A 15,349-nucleotide genomic window follows, 5' to 3' on the forward strand; every position below is an offset into this window, starting at 1 on the left:
TGTTTTGCATATTTCTGCATATTATTTTTACCATTCATGATTGTCAGTTGGAACAGTTTTCTTGCTGTGCTGGCTGTTACTCCCCTCTGCCTTTTTCAGCCCTTTTCTTGTTACCTCAGACCAAAGACAAAATCTCATTACACCAATTTTAAAATCGCTACCAGTTGGCTCCTGAACAGATTTTGAAAATGTTTTATTGGATTTCAAAACCTTTTACTGTCTGGCACCTACCTACTTCTTTGATGTGCTTGTTCTATATGAGCGAGAAAGGTGTCTTGATCATCTGTTGCTGGCTTTTTAACCATTTCTGCAACAAGAATCCAGATGGCAGGGAGTGGGTGTGGTGGTGGTGTAACAGCCAAAATCCAACACTCTCGGTGGTATTGAGAGAAAACATTTCGCTTTAATACTTTTTGTATTTATCGAATCTTAACTGTATCAACTATCTTTTGATGCATCTGTTTACGGTTCTTATTTAAAATCAAACTAGCAAAATACTTTGAGTTGTATCAATGCAGCATGAATAGGTTTTACTGACCGTGAGACAGATCTCCCTCCCTCAGATCCGTCTGAACCGTCTGCTGACGATGGACCCAGAGCTGCTGGAGCAGCAGGACGGAGATCTGAGCCCGGAGCTCCAGGACGCACCGCTGGGACAAGAGGACCCCGCAGCAACAGCTGCCGCCGGCAAAGCCAGGCAGTACTACCGCTTGTGGCTTCTGCCCTTCCTGTGGGTCGGCCTGCACTTTGACCGGCTCACCCTGCTGGCACTATTTGACAGGTAAGAAAAGTCCCGACAGCCATCGAATATAACCGTAAACACTATAACCAACAAAAATCCTTTTAATGCTAATTAGGTAATGAGAAGGTTATCAGATACCGTAGGGTACAACACTGCTTTGACCTAAAGTTCTTTTTCTCTTGGACATAATCAGCAAGTAATCTCATCTGGTTTTATCAAACCTGACTCTTCTCTGCTGGAACCCCAGTTTCTTAATTGGAATAATAACACAGGTGTATCTACACCTTAATATTCTGTCGTTAACCATGTATTTAATCAGGTCAGTCCCACTGAAATTAAGGACAGTCCAAGATGGCTGCGGCACAGATTCCGACTGATTAAAAAGCAAGAGAAGCATAAGTCTGAGACAGCAGCGTACCAATCAATTCCTAACAGATTAAACATGCTTTTTGCTCACAAATATGTACATGTTCTTTAAATGTCACATTTCATAATATATCATAATTTTCTATGAAATTAAACATCATAATTTAGCTTGTAAATCGTTTTAGAAGGTGTGACTCTGGTTGTTTTCAATGTATAAATAGTCTAAAGATGTCACAATACAACCAATATGTTTTTCTCTTGATTCGTCTGCTGTGGAATACCACAAGGTTCCACCCTGGGCCCTATTTGTATATATTATTTATATGCGTGTGTCTATATATACATTTATGTATATATATTTTACGTTCACTGTTTTCTTTTTTTATTTCTCTTGATGTTTTATTTAACCTGGTTTGGATATTACACATTAGGGCGATTGAGTCTTCTATCCAAGAACTGTTGAATGCACTCTTCGGCTGACTTTTCTCCATTGCGTTCCAGGAACCGTGAGGTTTTAGAGAACGTGCTGGCCGTACTGCTGGCTGTTCTGGTGGCCTTCCTGGGTTCAGTGCTGCTGGTCCACGGCTTCTTCACTGACATCTGGGTCTTTCAGTTCTGCCTCGTCATTGCAAGTTGCCAGTATTCCTTACTGAAGGTGAATACTTAACAGAACGTTGTTGTTGTTCTTGACCTGAAAATGTATTGATGCTCCAAAATTATTTGATGCTTAACTTACTCTGAACCATTTGTATTAAAGTAGTAATGCTTGTTTGCTTGCGGTATGTCAAGAAATAAAGTATAAAATAGTCAACATCAGGAGAGAATTCACCTCTTTCTCGTTCTTTATTGACAGAGTGTTCAACCAGACTCCTCTTCCCCTCGACATGTAAGTAATTATAACTCATAAATCATCCATGTTTCCACATTTTGGGGAGTTTTGGGCTTAAAGGTGATGCTTATATTCTGAGTGATGGTCATTGAAGTCCTGGATAGCCCACACAGTGAACAACCAAAGGTCAGAAGTTTAATGTAAATAAATAAATAAATAGCTCTTAGACAACAGAAAATGAAATGGCCGTTACACTTTAAAGTTAGAGTGGTGGTAGACAAATAGAGAATCAATTTCCTTTCATCTCTAATATGACCTGTGGTTGTTATTCAGTATTTTTTCTGTTTCTGGTTCTTGAAAACGATGCTGTTTTCCCCCTGCGAGTGTGTGTGTGTGTGTGTGTGTGTGTGTGTGTGTGTGTGTTACTCCCTCCCTTGCGTCAGTAGCCTGCTCTGAAACGGCGTCTTTTATTAATGCAGCTCCTACTCAGCTGCAGGCATGAGCTTTAAATAGCTGGCCAGAGTTTAGACCACACTCTCTCACTCTTTGTCTGTACCTCCCTCTCTTCCCCCTTCCTTCACCTTTTCTCTTCACCTCATCTCACCTCGTGGACTTCTCCCCCTCCGTTTTCGCGTCATCGTCGACACATTTTGAACAAACACGGCCTATTTAATCTGATTGTTGGTGCGCTCACTCCCTTCGGTGAAAAAGCAGGACAACTCGTAGCCTCTCGGGTTGAATCTTGCTCACTGCAGACGTACATTCTCCCTCTCTTGTGAAACCTAACACTTGATGCTATTTCTGTTTATACCTGTATCAATGTCCCCATGGCTCATATGACACAGATACTAACTGAATTCTTTCTCATTGGAATGATTGTTTATTTCAGTTTTGCAATGAGTTTTATTTGTTCTACGCTTTTCTCCACAATTTTATCACAATGGCTCACATTTTCAATCTTGTTGAGGCTTCCTATTTAAAATGTACAAGGCTGCCTGTTCCGAATACTGAGCTGTGCTGGATTGTAATAAGAAAGCCCGGCTCCTATAATGAACCATTTGTATCATCGTACCCTTGTCTCTGCAGGGCCATAATCGTATCATAGCGTACAGCCGGCCTGTCTACTTCTGCCTGTGCTGTGGCCTCATTTGGTTGCTCCACTATGGCAGTCAGAGGACCACTTCATCCCGCTTCACCCTGTACGGAGTCGCACTCACCAACTCCCTGGTCCTCGCGTCTGCCAGGGACCTTGTCATTGGTAAGTCCACACCCCTGTGGCATTATATCTACAGTAATGTTACTGAAAACAACAACCTTCATTAGTATGGCTTTATTTCAAAAAAGCCATACATAACAGAAGAAATAACATGACAAAACCATAAAATAACACAAATGTTCCAGAGTTTAAGGTTTGGGTTCATATGCGCATAATGTATGCTAGAGGTAGACTGTGACGTGCCTTAAAAGTAATGACTAAAAACTTCAAATCAATTCTGAAATAAAACATACAGCCAATGTAGGCAAGGTAGGTGAAAAGAGAGTTACAATAATTCATTCTGACTAATTTTGTCCAAGTCACAGATGATAAAAAATGATTTAAAAAAATGTAAACGATACAAAGTAGCTGTCGTACTTTATTAACACGACAATCAATCATTGTTATCATAATAAAAATAACATTTCTGGTATTTGGCCTAATCCTCCATTAGGCCAAATACCAGAAATGTACGAGTTATTTTTATCGTATTCTAAACATGGCTGGAGATTTGTTGTTCCATATTTTCTGGCTATCAGTAAAAAGTAGGAAATGTCTTAAAAAAACACACAGAAATAAAATGATACAAGAGAGAATTCAGTGCTGCACTTTCATTGTTTCCCCGACACAGGAGACAAATTGAGCTGTACCGAGATAATAAGCGTACCCACAAAACATTTTGGGAAAATGCAATATGTGTATAAGCCACAATCTCTCTTCTAAAAGCAATGTTTATTTGTTTCGAGAGTAATAAAGCCACCTTTCATCAAACAACAATCAACATTAATTGTTGTGGTTGCCTTGGAGAAATGCTAATGTGCACCAATATGAACAAGTGATATCTGTAGCTCACAGTCAGAGCAGCAGAACAGTAAACGTCATTGTCATCTGCGTTATCTAAAGGAAAACTGCAATTTTAAGATGGAAAACGTGTAAACTAATCAGTGTTTAATCCTGTGTCTCCCTGCAGTCTTCACTCTGTGTTTTCCCATCATCTTCTTCGTGGGGCTGCTGCCACAAGTCAACACATTCGTCATGTATATCTTTGAGCAGCTGGACATCCATGTTTTCGGGGGCAATGGTGAGCGACTTGTACATGCACAGCTTCATTGCAGGGGTGACTTTAACCTCCGCAGAATGAGGCAACAGACACTCACACACTCTTGCCTTATATATTATGATATGGAAGGCTTCATTAGAGGCCAGAGTGCTGATTTGCATTCTGCCTGGCCTGGTGCCTGTCGGGTTGAGTGGCCTCATTGCTGACATCCTTCTCTGTGCTCTCTGCAGCCTCCACAAGCCTTCTGTCAGCGCTGTACAGCATCCTGCGCAGCATCGTCACCGTCGCTCTGCTCTATGGCTTCTGCTACGGAGCTCTGAAGGTGAGAGCAAAGCCAACTAAGCATCTAAATCTAATCTAGATGCAATGTAATCAGCTGGGGTTCATCGAACTGTCATCAAAAAGGAATCCAGTCTGAATGTACTTCAAAACGATGTCCTCTACAGCTAGTAAAAAATACTGTATTTTAACCACCACTTCGGTTTCAAGTTAGACCTCAAATTATAGCAGCTAAAAAACTGTTGGTGTTTAAAGACTGTGGTAGAAAAGTGTCTTAGTATTGCTGCTTTATTGATGCAGTAGAAAAAAATATTCTTGGCAAAGAGTATCTTTTTTCTTTTACCTAACTTTGCTTTCTGTTTTTGGAGTGTTTCCAACAGTTTATTACTAAACACACTGCAGAGCCCTTATCATCTAAAACCAGCGGCATCAGCTAACCAGCAACAGCTGAATTAATTCAAATGTCTGTACTGCTCAGCTATTCAAACTGTAATATATTAAAGGGCATTTTAAACTCACTTTTTCAGTGCACATCCATCTGGAGTGCCTACCAACCCACAAACTGTGAAATAAGAAAACCCAGTCAGTTTTTTGTGGGCTGTCTAGATCACAAAACATGTGATTCAACAATACATTCAGATCTGGCTCATTAGAATATACAGATCCCCTCATCTTAGTATGTCCACCCCACGGCTTGAGAACTACTTTTGCAAAGGTGCGCCATATTTTTCTCGCAAGCCAATCAGAGCAGACTGGGCTTTTTCGGCACAGGGTCTTAAAGAAACAGGCGCTGAAACAGTTTCAGACAAAGAGAGAATACAGATTCATTCAGACAGATAAATATTGTGGTTTTTTTTAACATCAAACATTGTTTAAAAATGAAATACAAGTATGAACTTGAAAATGAGCATAATATACCCGTTTTAATGTTCACTGTTTTCCAACAAATAATAAACGAGAACAATAGTCTACAGTCATGCTAGCACATCTGTGAGGCTGTATTTAGGCACAGTGGTGCTTGAAGCTGAATGCAAACATCAGCATGCTGTCATCAGCAATGGCAATGCTAACGTACGCATGTGTATCAGTTAATGTTTACCATCTTCACCATTTTAGTTTAGGGTGTTAGCATGCTAACAATAGCTAATTAGCACTGAACACAAAGCACAGCTGAGGCTAAAAACCTCAGTTTAAAACATTAAAAGTTTTAATGTCAAAATGAATGTTTCGGCCTAATAACGGAAAAGTTATATGTATCCGACCACATCAGCAAGATAAACTCCTACATGTATTGTAGTTGGTGGAAAAATAGACCATTTTGATATTTTCTAAATATATTAAAACGCTGTTGTTTTCTGTGTTGTAGGAGACCTGGGAGCCTCATCACATCCCTGTGTTATTCTCTGTGTTCTGCGGCCTCTTGGTGGCAGTGTCTTACCACCTGAGCCGGCAGAGCGGCGACCCTTCTGTCCTCTTGTAAGTTCACGTCCTCGCACAACAGACCTCACTCATACAGTGTTTGTGGTACCCAAGTTATGGTGACTTCCCACAGAAATAAATATCGAAGTTTAAGTAAGTGTGTGTGTGTGTGTGTGTGTGTGTGTGTGTGTGTGTGTGTGTGTGTGTGTGTGTGTGTGTGTGTGCGCGCGCGTGCGTGTGCGTGCGTTCAAATTCTGGCACCGACGGTCATGGGTGGTGAACTCACCCATCTGGCACAAAAGCAGGCAAAAACAGATCATCAAAAGCATTTTCCATGAACCACTTGACCAACATCTGCTAGAAATAAATCTGTGACGTTTTTACGCACACATATGCTTTGGATTATCAGACAAGGATTTTCTAAGCATTTCAAAAATGCTCAGTTCAAATAGCTTGAAACTGCTTCACACAATGGTTGTAGTGTTAACAGTGAATGATTATATATTCCCTCTGAGAGGAATCACCCTCAGGAGATCCGTGGTGTGCGAACCAGCTAATATTTTCTTCTTTTTGCGTCACAGCTCACTGATCCAGTCCAAGATTGTGCCCAATTTAAAAGATAAGAACCCAGAGGACCCTTTGTCAGAAGTACAGGACCCTCTACCCGAGAAGCTCAGGGCCTCAGTGGTGAGTTGCCCTTCATCTTTTATCTGATTAAAGACAGGACTGAAGCTGCGATTGTTATTTGAAAATATCAGACATGCAATTCAATTTGTTAAAGCTGCGAATGTCTTTTAAAGGGTGATTTTATTCTTTATTTCTAATCCTCATTGTTTGTTATTGAATGCACAGAATGAGCGTCTGCAGTCTGACCTGATCGTCTGTGTGGTCATTGCTGTCCTTTACTTCGCCATCCATGTCAGCACAGTCTTTATTGCACTGCAGGTACAGTAAAAATGTTCTTATTAATGAAAGGCTGAGTCTAATTCTAGACACAAACTTCCAGTTATCTTTTAATGATTAGCAGTGCTGTAACGGTACACAAAAGTCACGGTTCGGTTCATGATCCCAGTTTAGAATTCACGGTTTGGTGCGAAAACCAGTACAGTGGAATAAAAAAACAACAACAATGCAACAGGTCACAATAGACTATATAACTGAAAAACATATCTTATGCAATGAAACTGAAAATACAATATACATAGAATAATTAAAAATTAAACTCAAAGCACCCAAACGTTTATCATCCGGGTGATCGGCACATCTGAGTGATGCATGAGCATGTTGGATGTGTTTCCATTCACATGTCCTAAAACGGTGGAGCAACGGCGACACCCTCCTCGTCTTATACACAACCGTCTCTAAGTTGCTGTTGTAGCTGACCGGGAACCGGCAGGCAGGCCTTCCAGCTGCGGCGTTTCATTTGCATTTGCCATAGTGTGACTGACTCGCACACCAATCCGCTCGCTGTGCTAACCTCAGCATACGATGCTGAAAGTGTATGGCTAAAAATGTCAATGCAAGTGTTACAGCCTTATTAATGAGACAATTAGAAAAGAAGAATATGTGATGTCTGCCGCTTTTGGGAACAAAAACAAGTTAATTACAAATAGTTGCATAGTTATTTTTCTAAGGGCGGTCTTATGCGCACAGGCAGATTGTGAATAAAGATGAATTTCTACTGTCTCTGCGCTCTCTCAGCCTTTCCTCAGTTATGTCCTGTATGCATTGTTGGGGACGGTGGGGTTGCTCACCCACTACCTGCTGCCTCAAGTCCGCAAGCAGCTGCCCTGGTACTGCTTCTCCCACCCTCTGCTCAAAACTAAGGAGTACTATCAGTTTGAAGTCAGGGGTAAGTACGCTGAATGACATATAGCAACCAAAACCTTTTTCCAAATCATACCCTTAAGTGATGCCAGAAATCTGTGTTTTGTGTGTGTTTTGTCTTTGTCTCTAGAGCCATGGTGATTATTAACATATCCCTATAATCCATTCATTTGATGTTGTATGTCGGTTGATAATATCAACAAAGATGATAGAAAACGACATTTTTCTTTTGTTTTTTTGATTCCTCCAGATAGATTGTCCTCTCAACTATGGTGATGACTAAAAAACTTCCCCTGTCTTTTTCCTCAGATGCGGCTCATGTGATGTGGTTTGAAAAGCTTCACGTGTGGCTGCTGTTTGTGGAGAAGAATGTTCTCTATCCACTCGTCATCCTCAATGAGCTGAGTGGCAGCGCCAGAGAGCTCGCCAGTCCGAAGAGACTTGACACAGAGTGAGACTTCTTTCTATTTAACAACATCTTTGTGTCTTTTTCCTTTTTCTCTTTGATTCTCATATTCTCTCTTATTTTATAACTCAATATAACCCTGAGGGGCGGATCATGTTCTCCACTAGCGTACTATACTATATTTTTAAAGATAAGAATCGGTTCACCTTGCAAACTTTTAAACGATAAGTTGACATTTTGTCAAATTCTCTTATTTGCTTTCTTGTAAAGAGTGAGCTGAGAATGATGCCACTCTCATGACCGTACAGTAACTATGAATGCAATTACCCATTAGCTTAGCTTAGCACAAAGAATGAAAACGGGGGGAATTAGCTAGCTATGTGAAGGTTATAACCTGATGCTTACTGATAAACACACATCTCATTTGTACAAAAAGCAAATTGGTTGCATGGTTTTGCTGTTGTTACCTTTTGGACATCATATTTAAGTGTTCCTTTAATTGTCTAGTAGCTCACAAATACTGTATTTTTAATTTTTTTTAAAGTATGCTGTTTCATCATGATTTAAGTGTCGACACTTCGACACTCTACCATGTTTGACTTATTTAAAATGTCCTCCAGGGTGGGCGCTCTGATGATCACAGTGGCAGGCCTGAAGCTGCTCCGTTCCTCCTACAGCAGTCCCACCTACCAGTATGTGACCATCCTCTTCACCTTCCTCTTCTTCACCTTCGACTACCGTCATCTGTCAGAGACGCTGCTGCTCGACCTCTTCCTCATGTCCATCGTTTTCAGCAAGGTGAAGGGAATTTATATAATGAGTTGTACATCTTGCATCGTTCTGATGTATTAAATGTCACCTAAAATCATTATGATTACATAGAAATGATTCATACTGCCCAGTGTTTTTTTTACTGGTCATGACAAAGTATAGCAGTATTTTTATTATTAAATATTTTATTATAATATACCACTTGTTTTTTTACAGATGTGGGAGCTGTTTTACAAGCTGCACTTTGTCTACACCTACATCGCCCCCTGGCAGATCACATGGGGCTCAGCCTTCCACGCCTTTGCTCAGCCCTTTGCTGTGCCTCGTATCCTTTCGCTGTTGTCTTTTATCACAACCTGTACTGTAAACAGAGTCACCAGTTTCTTAGGTAGAAACTGATAATAGATAGTAGCATTGATGGTGTTTCAGAGAGGTATTTGACTCAAATTTGTTGTCTTTTTTGAGGCCGTGGCTGTCGGTGTTGAGATGTGTTTAGAATGTTGTGTTACTGTCCCCCTGATGTTTGGAAATGAAGGTGGGCAAAGCACTAGAAAGCCTTTTTTTGGCTAACTATTATCAGTGTATGTAACTGTATGGTATTTTATCAAGCTCATTGTCATCGCAGGGACAGCAGATGTTTCGTACAGCGAAGCTTACATATTTTTTTTGAGTGATCCTTAACCCGAGCCCCTCCAGACTCGGCCATGCTGTTTGTCCAGGCTGTGGTGTCAGCAGTCTTCTCCACTCCTCTCAACCCCTTCCTGGGCAGCGCCATCTTCATCACATCCTACGTCCGTCCCGTCAAGTTCTGGGAGAGAGACTACAAGTAGGGAAAACATTTTTAAAATACTATCCCGTGTTCAAATACGATACTATTTCTGTGAATATGCGTCTGAAATGTGTGATTGTCAACCTTTGCAGCACCAAGAGAGTGGATCACTCCAACACTCGGCTGGCCTCTCAGCTGGACAGAAATCCAGGTGAGGGTATAGCAATATAAAAAAGAAAAGTTTGTTTTCCCTTAAAAGTTTAGCACAACAGTCCTCCGCACTGTTTAAGTTGAAATTCCCCACAACACATGCTCTTATCAAAGCCATATTCTACGTTTTACTAATCTGCCTTTCTTCTTTCCCTCTTTAGGTTCTGATGACAACAATTTAAACTCCATCTTCTACGAGCACCTTACCCGCTCCCTGCAACACAGCCTGTGTGGAGACCTCCTCCTGGGCCGATGGGGCAACTTCAGCACCGGCGACTGCTTCATCCTGGCCTCCGACTACCTGAACGCTCTGGTGCATCTCATCGAGATCGGCAACGGCCTGGTCACCTTCCAGCTCCGAGGGCTGGAGTTCAGAGGTGAGAAGGTCCACATGTGGCACAGAAGGAAGAACGCGGTACCAAATGAGATTATATTACACTGTGTACTGTAGCTAATGCAATCAGTGTCGCTAGGTATTTGCAAGTAATAATTAAGGATTGATTTGAACCATTTATTTGTAAATCCATCTCTAAGTTTGTGTCCTTCCTACTCTCTTAGTAACAGCTATCCAGTTTCAAACTAATAGCTAAGTTACAAGATGTAATGGTGCAACCCAATTTAGTAGAGACATAAGTATCTGTAGCACCTTCCAATCAAAAAGCATCCAAATATATAAACAGGAAGTCACTGTTGCATCACAAGCTACGACATAACTTCCAGAAATAATTTTTACGGTAAAATGAAACATTTAGCCATAAATTACCTGCCAATCCCTTTATAAATGAACATATAACTTTTGTATATATGCATACATGGAAAGATATGTGTGTTTTAGATTTATTAGTGTTAGCTTGTAAATTAGCAAGCTAACGTTAGCTTTGTCTGTTGTAGCTAGCTACGTAACAGCAGTTACTGGGTGTGAGTATTTAGTTTATTTTTGTTTGAACTTGCCGGTCCAACCGGCTTCTGATGTTTGTGGTTTTAGTTAGCAACTTAAAAGTATTTGAAAATCTACTCATACGCATAATATTTTCTCAGTGGCTTCCTCCTTCAACTGGTTGCTCAGTATTTCCATTTGTGACGGGAACTTTCCAGCATATTAGTCCAGCTGTGCGTTATCTTCCTGTGAAACACACCTGTGCACTCATTAGCAGCATGACTCAGTGCTCAGAGCATGTGACCCGCTGTAAACTTTTTACAGAATTGGACACACTCCTCAGAGCATGACGCTCATGTCAGCACTTTTTCACTGTCACAACACTTTTTTTGTGGGTCAAAAGTGGTATTTAACCAGTTTATATATGTGTGATTCAGACAGGTCAGTGAGAAAATTAGACTTGTCAATGTGCCAGTTGTCATAGTTCCAGTTCCACATTAGTGGTTTCCACATTAGTTTTGATCTGACTTTCGTTGTGTATACAGTAGTATTCTGTCTGTATGAATCTGTTGGTTTTTCCCGGCACAGGAACTTACTGCCAGCAGAGGGAAGTGGAGGCCATCACTGAGGGGGTGGAGGAAGACGAGGGCTGCTGTTGCTGCGAGCCGGGCCACCTCCCTCACATCCTGTCCTTTAATGCTGCCTTTGGACAGCGCTGGCTGGCCTGGGAGGTGCTGGTCACCAAATACGTGCTGGAGGGCTACAGCATCACTGATAACAGCGCCGCCTCCATGCTGCAGGTGTTCGATCTACGACGCATCCTGACCACCTACTATGTCAAGGTTAGTGGGATGTAGCTGTGAAAAAAGAAGGTGTCACTATTGTATTATTTATATATGATCTAAATGCATCATCCCTTCCTCCTCTCAGGGTATCATCTACTATGTGATCGCTTCCACCAAGCTGGAGGAGTGGCTGGCTAATGAGACCATGAAAGACGGCCTGCGGGGATGCGGAGAGAGGAACTACGTCGACCTGGATCCCACCTTCAATCCCAACATCGACGAGGACTATGATCATCGACTCGCAGGCATCTCCAGGGACAGTTTCTGTGGAGTCTACCTGGGCTGGATCCAGTACTGCAACTCTCGGAGGGCCACGGTAATAATGGATTCTTCGTCCCCGAGTCACAATGGGAACTAAAACAGACAACACTCAGTTGTTGCAGTTTTGATTTTAATCAAGTGCTTCAATGAAGAGTTTCCACCCATACTAAACATAATTGTTCATAATACTGATTTTAATGTCCTGTGTAGTTTAGCACCAGTTGGGATTATGTTTTTCATGAATCTTCCTTGTCTCCACTTTGTTTGTAGCCACTTGACAGCGAGAAAGACTCTGCTCTGGTGCTGCTCTGCTTCGGCCTGTGTGTGCTGGGGAGGAGGGCTCTGGGAACAGCTGCCCATCATATGTCCAGGTTATTTAGTAATCCTCATTATAATAAGTTAACCTTTGATAACGCTTTAAGTGCCGAGACAGAGTTCACTTATGTAGGCCAGACAGTGTAACACATGTAATGGAACAACCAGAATTATCTGGGACGTTCATGTCTTTGATGTTTCCTCTGTAACTTTTAAAAGCATAAAGAAACATAGTTTATCAGATAAGTAATATGATGTAATGGCTGTGCTCTGGATAAATGTATTTGTAAACCTTATGAGTGAGAACAAAACTATATGTTCTCGATATCTTTCCATCACAGCAATCTGGAGTCTTTCCTGTACGGACTTCATGCATTATTTAAGGGAGATTTCCGCATCTCTTCCGTGCGGGACGAGTGGATCTTTGCAGACATGGAACTCCTCAGGAAAGTTGTGGTGCCTGGAATCCGAATGTCTCTCAAATTACACCAGGTGAGACGCTGCAGGTGTCCTGTTGTCGATACCCCATATCCTTGACCTCATTCTCGGTGTCAAATGTGATCTGTAACACATTGTTGCACTTGATGTTTTAGGACCACTTCACGTCCCCAGATGAGTACGACGAGCCGGCGGTTCTTTTTGAGGCCATCTCCTCTCACCAGCAGAACCTGGTCATCGCTCACGAGGGTGACCCAGCCTGGAGGAGCGCTGTGCTGTCCAACTCGCCGTCGCTGCTCGCCCTGCGCCACGTCCTCGACGAGGGAACCAACGAGTACAAAATCATTATGCTAAATCGACGATACCTCAGCTTCCGTGTCATCAAGGTGAGAACTGCAGCAGATGAAGAATTAGCCCTTGATTATTGCTGACACAGTTACTTATGAGACCGTAACCTCTTGTGCTGCAGGTGAATAAAGAATGTGTCCGAGGCCTTTGGGCAGGGCAGCAGCAGGAGTTGGTGTTCCTGAGAAACAGAAACCCAGAGCGGGGGAGCATTCAGAACGCCAAGCAGGCTCTGCGAAACATGATCAATTCCTCTTGTGACCAGCCCATCGGATATCCCATCTATGTATCGCCGCTGACCACCTCCTACTGCAACTCGCACCCCCAGCTCGGACACATCCTCGGAGGTCCCATCAGCATCGGGAACATCCGAAACTTTGTTGTCAGCACCTGGCACAGGTCTGTTGATGCTCTCAAAAACACAAACTAAGTGGTTGATGTTGTTAAATAACATTTTCACACCAGAGCCGATTTGTGATCTGTTGATGTTTTCTTTTTCTTTCTCTGGGTTTTTTAATCTGACTGTAGTTTATCAATGGATGATATTCAAATGATCTTTTTTTAGGTTACGGAAAGGCTGTGGTGCTGGCTGTAACAGTGGCGGGAACATCGAGGATTCCGACGCAGGGGGGATGTCCTGTGGCAGTGGGAATGGGACGGGGGGTGACTCTCAGCAGAGCTCAGTGTCGCAGGGTGGCACCTCCGGACCCGCCCCCTCTCATACGTACCAGCCGCACACACTGGGTGAGAACTAGCGAACCTGACAACCACTAATATTATGAATACTATGACGAATTGACGAATTCATATTTTTGAGTTCGGTTTTGAATTTCACTGGAGCTGCCTTTTAAAAAAAGAATTTACATATACAGTAGTTATTTTAGTTTTTGATATGCACTTGGATGTGTAGTTCAGAAGATGAAGGTATAATAGGCAGGGAGGGTCTAATGAAGGGCTCTATTGAGTTGCATTATGGGATATGTAGGATTCAGTGTTTTTGGAGCTTGACCCATACTAGTGACTGAAATCCAGGATATCTCGTCCACCTTACCATTTACAAAATCTGTCTCTCGTAAGTCCCCACCTTTTATGAGCTTGCAACACTAAATCACCGGAGTTCTCCTTTAATTATGGTCTGCGTCTGACTTCACCACCCTGTGTCCAGGCACCAGTCAAAGTTCCCAGTCTGTCCAGTCGGGTTTGGTACGCCACTCTCCTGCTCGAGCCTCTGTTGCCAGCCAGTCATCCTCCTACCGCTACAGCAGCAGCCGTCACTCCTCCCTGCGCACCTCCACCACAGGCCTGGAGCCCTGCCGACGTTCCTCCACCAGCCAGCTGTCTCTGCGCACGCTCCCCACCTCCCTGCAGCTCCGGCTGGGCTCCACCTCTGACCCCGCCGGCCCCTCCGCCTCCCTCTCCAGCCACAGCATCCCTCCCTGCAAACGCCACACGCTGGTGGGCCTCCTGGGCAACGACGGCATGTGCAGCACCGTGACCGATCCCCTCAGCCAGCATCATCACCATCATCACTACCCGCAACAACACAACCCCATGATCTCCACCGTGCGCAGAGATGACATATCCTACAGAGTGCAGGTTGGTAGACATTATGTACAAACAAGCAGGAAATAAATCATGTCCACAGAACAGACAGTTAGCGAGTGAAATTTAAAAGCAGACTTTCAGTTTCACACATTCATCTACATCAACAAACAGGAAACTGTGCCAGAGAGCTTTTAGTGTTTATTCTCTATATTTTGGAGATAAATATATGGGGGGGGGGGGGATGTTATGCATCTTGGTGGTCAAGATGTTATGCATCTTGACCACCAGGCTACCAGGACACCCTAAAACAAAGTTTTAAAAGACATCAAGGCTAATGTTTGAAGCATCTGCACTTGTTTCCATGCCTCTGAATTTGATGTTTTTAAAAAAAATGGATTTGCATGTCAGTCATCTCTTTGACTGACGACCCTTGGTCCTGCTGTGACGTAAATGTAATTCTTCCGTGGTGTCGCTCAGGTTGCGGACGTCGGTCAGGTGCTGGAGAACATCAACTTATCGAAGCGGAAGGAGCTGCAGTGGCCTGACGAGACGATGAGACTGAGGGCAGGACGGACCTGCTGGAGGGACTGGAGCCCTTTAGAGGGCATGGAAGGACATGTAAGTCTTCATCAGCAGCCTTATAATGCAAGTTAGATTTAAGAACAAGCAAATATTGCCATGTTTTGTCACATCCTGTCAGCTCACACTGTCAAACACACTCTCTGACCTCTTATGCAATGACTGTGATTTTGCTATGATTATCATGTTTGTACTTGTGTCCTATTTTTTG

At 42.7% G+C, this 15,349-nt stretch overlaps 1 protein-coding gene across 2 annotated transcripts in view; it reads left to right on the top strand.

Moving 5' to 3' along the window:
• The window catches only part of pcnx1 (pecanex 1), a 32,593-nt gene that overhangs the window by 15,885 nt on the left and 1,359 nt on the right, over positions 1–15,349 (top strand). The window contains exons 11-35 of one of the 2 annotated variants that reach the window (XM_068721640.1): positions 549–781; positions 1,610–1,763; positions 1,962–1,994; positions 3,024–3,195; positions 4,163–4,273; positions 4,483–4,574; positions 5,898–6,007; positions 6,532–6,637; positions 6,803–6,895; positions 7,652–7,802; positions 8,087–8,228; positions 8,804–8,981; positions 9,171–9,279; positions 9,651–9,780; positions 9,876–9,934; positions 10,095–10,310; positions 11,399–11,652; positions 11,741–11,971; positions 12,187–12,287; positions 12,573–12,723; positions 12,825–13,055; positions 13,139–13,413; positions 13,580–13,758; positions 14,180–14,610; positions 15,037–15,177. In XM_068721640.1, the coding sequence (XP_068577741.1) occupies positions 549–781; positions 1,610–1,763; positions 1,962–1,994; positions 3,024–3,195; positions 4,163–4,273; positions 4,483–4,574; positions 5,898–6,007; positions 6,532–6,637; positions 6,803–6,895; positions 7,652–7,802; positions 8,087–8,228; positions 8,804–8,981; positions 9,171–9,279; positions 9,651–9,780; positions 9,876–9,934; positions 10,095–10,310; positions 11,399–11,652; positions 11,741–11,971; positions 12,187–12,287; positions 12,573–12,723; positions 12,825–13,055; positions 13,139–13,413; positions 13,580–13,758; positions 14,180–14,610; positions 15,037–15,177 (4,083 nt within the window). The remainder of the gene's footprint in view (positions 1–548; positions 782–1,609; positions 1,764–1,961; positions 1,995–3,023; positions 3,196–4,162; positions 4,274–4,482; positions 4,575–5,897; positions 6,008–6,531; positions 6,638–6,802; positions 6,896–7,651; positions 7,803–8,086; positions 8,229–8,803; positions 8,982–9,170; positions 9,280–9,650; positions 9,781–9,875; positions 9,935–10,094; positions 10,311–11,398; positions 11,653–11,740; positions 11,972–12,186; positions 12,288–12,572; positions 12,724–12,824; positions 13,056–13,138; positions 13,414–13,579; positions 13,759–14,179; positions 14,611–15,036; positions 15,178–15,349) is intronic. The other variant, XM_068721641.1, reaches the window with a different exon arrangement.

Source organism: Cebidichthys violaceus, unplaced genomic scaffold (assembly GCF_023349555.1).
Source record: "Cebidichthys violaceus isolate CVI_PGR_0920_01 unplaced genomic scaffold, fCebVio1.0.p SCAF_28, whole genome shotgun sequence".
NCBI lineage: Eukaryota > Metazoa > Chordata > Actinopteri > Perciformes > Stichaeidae > Cebidichthys > Cebidichthys violaceus.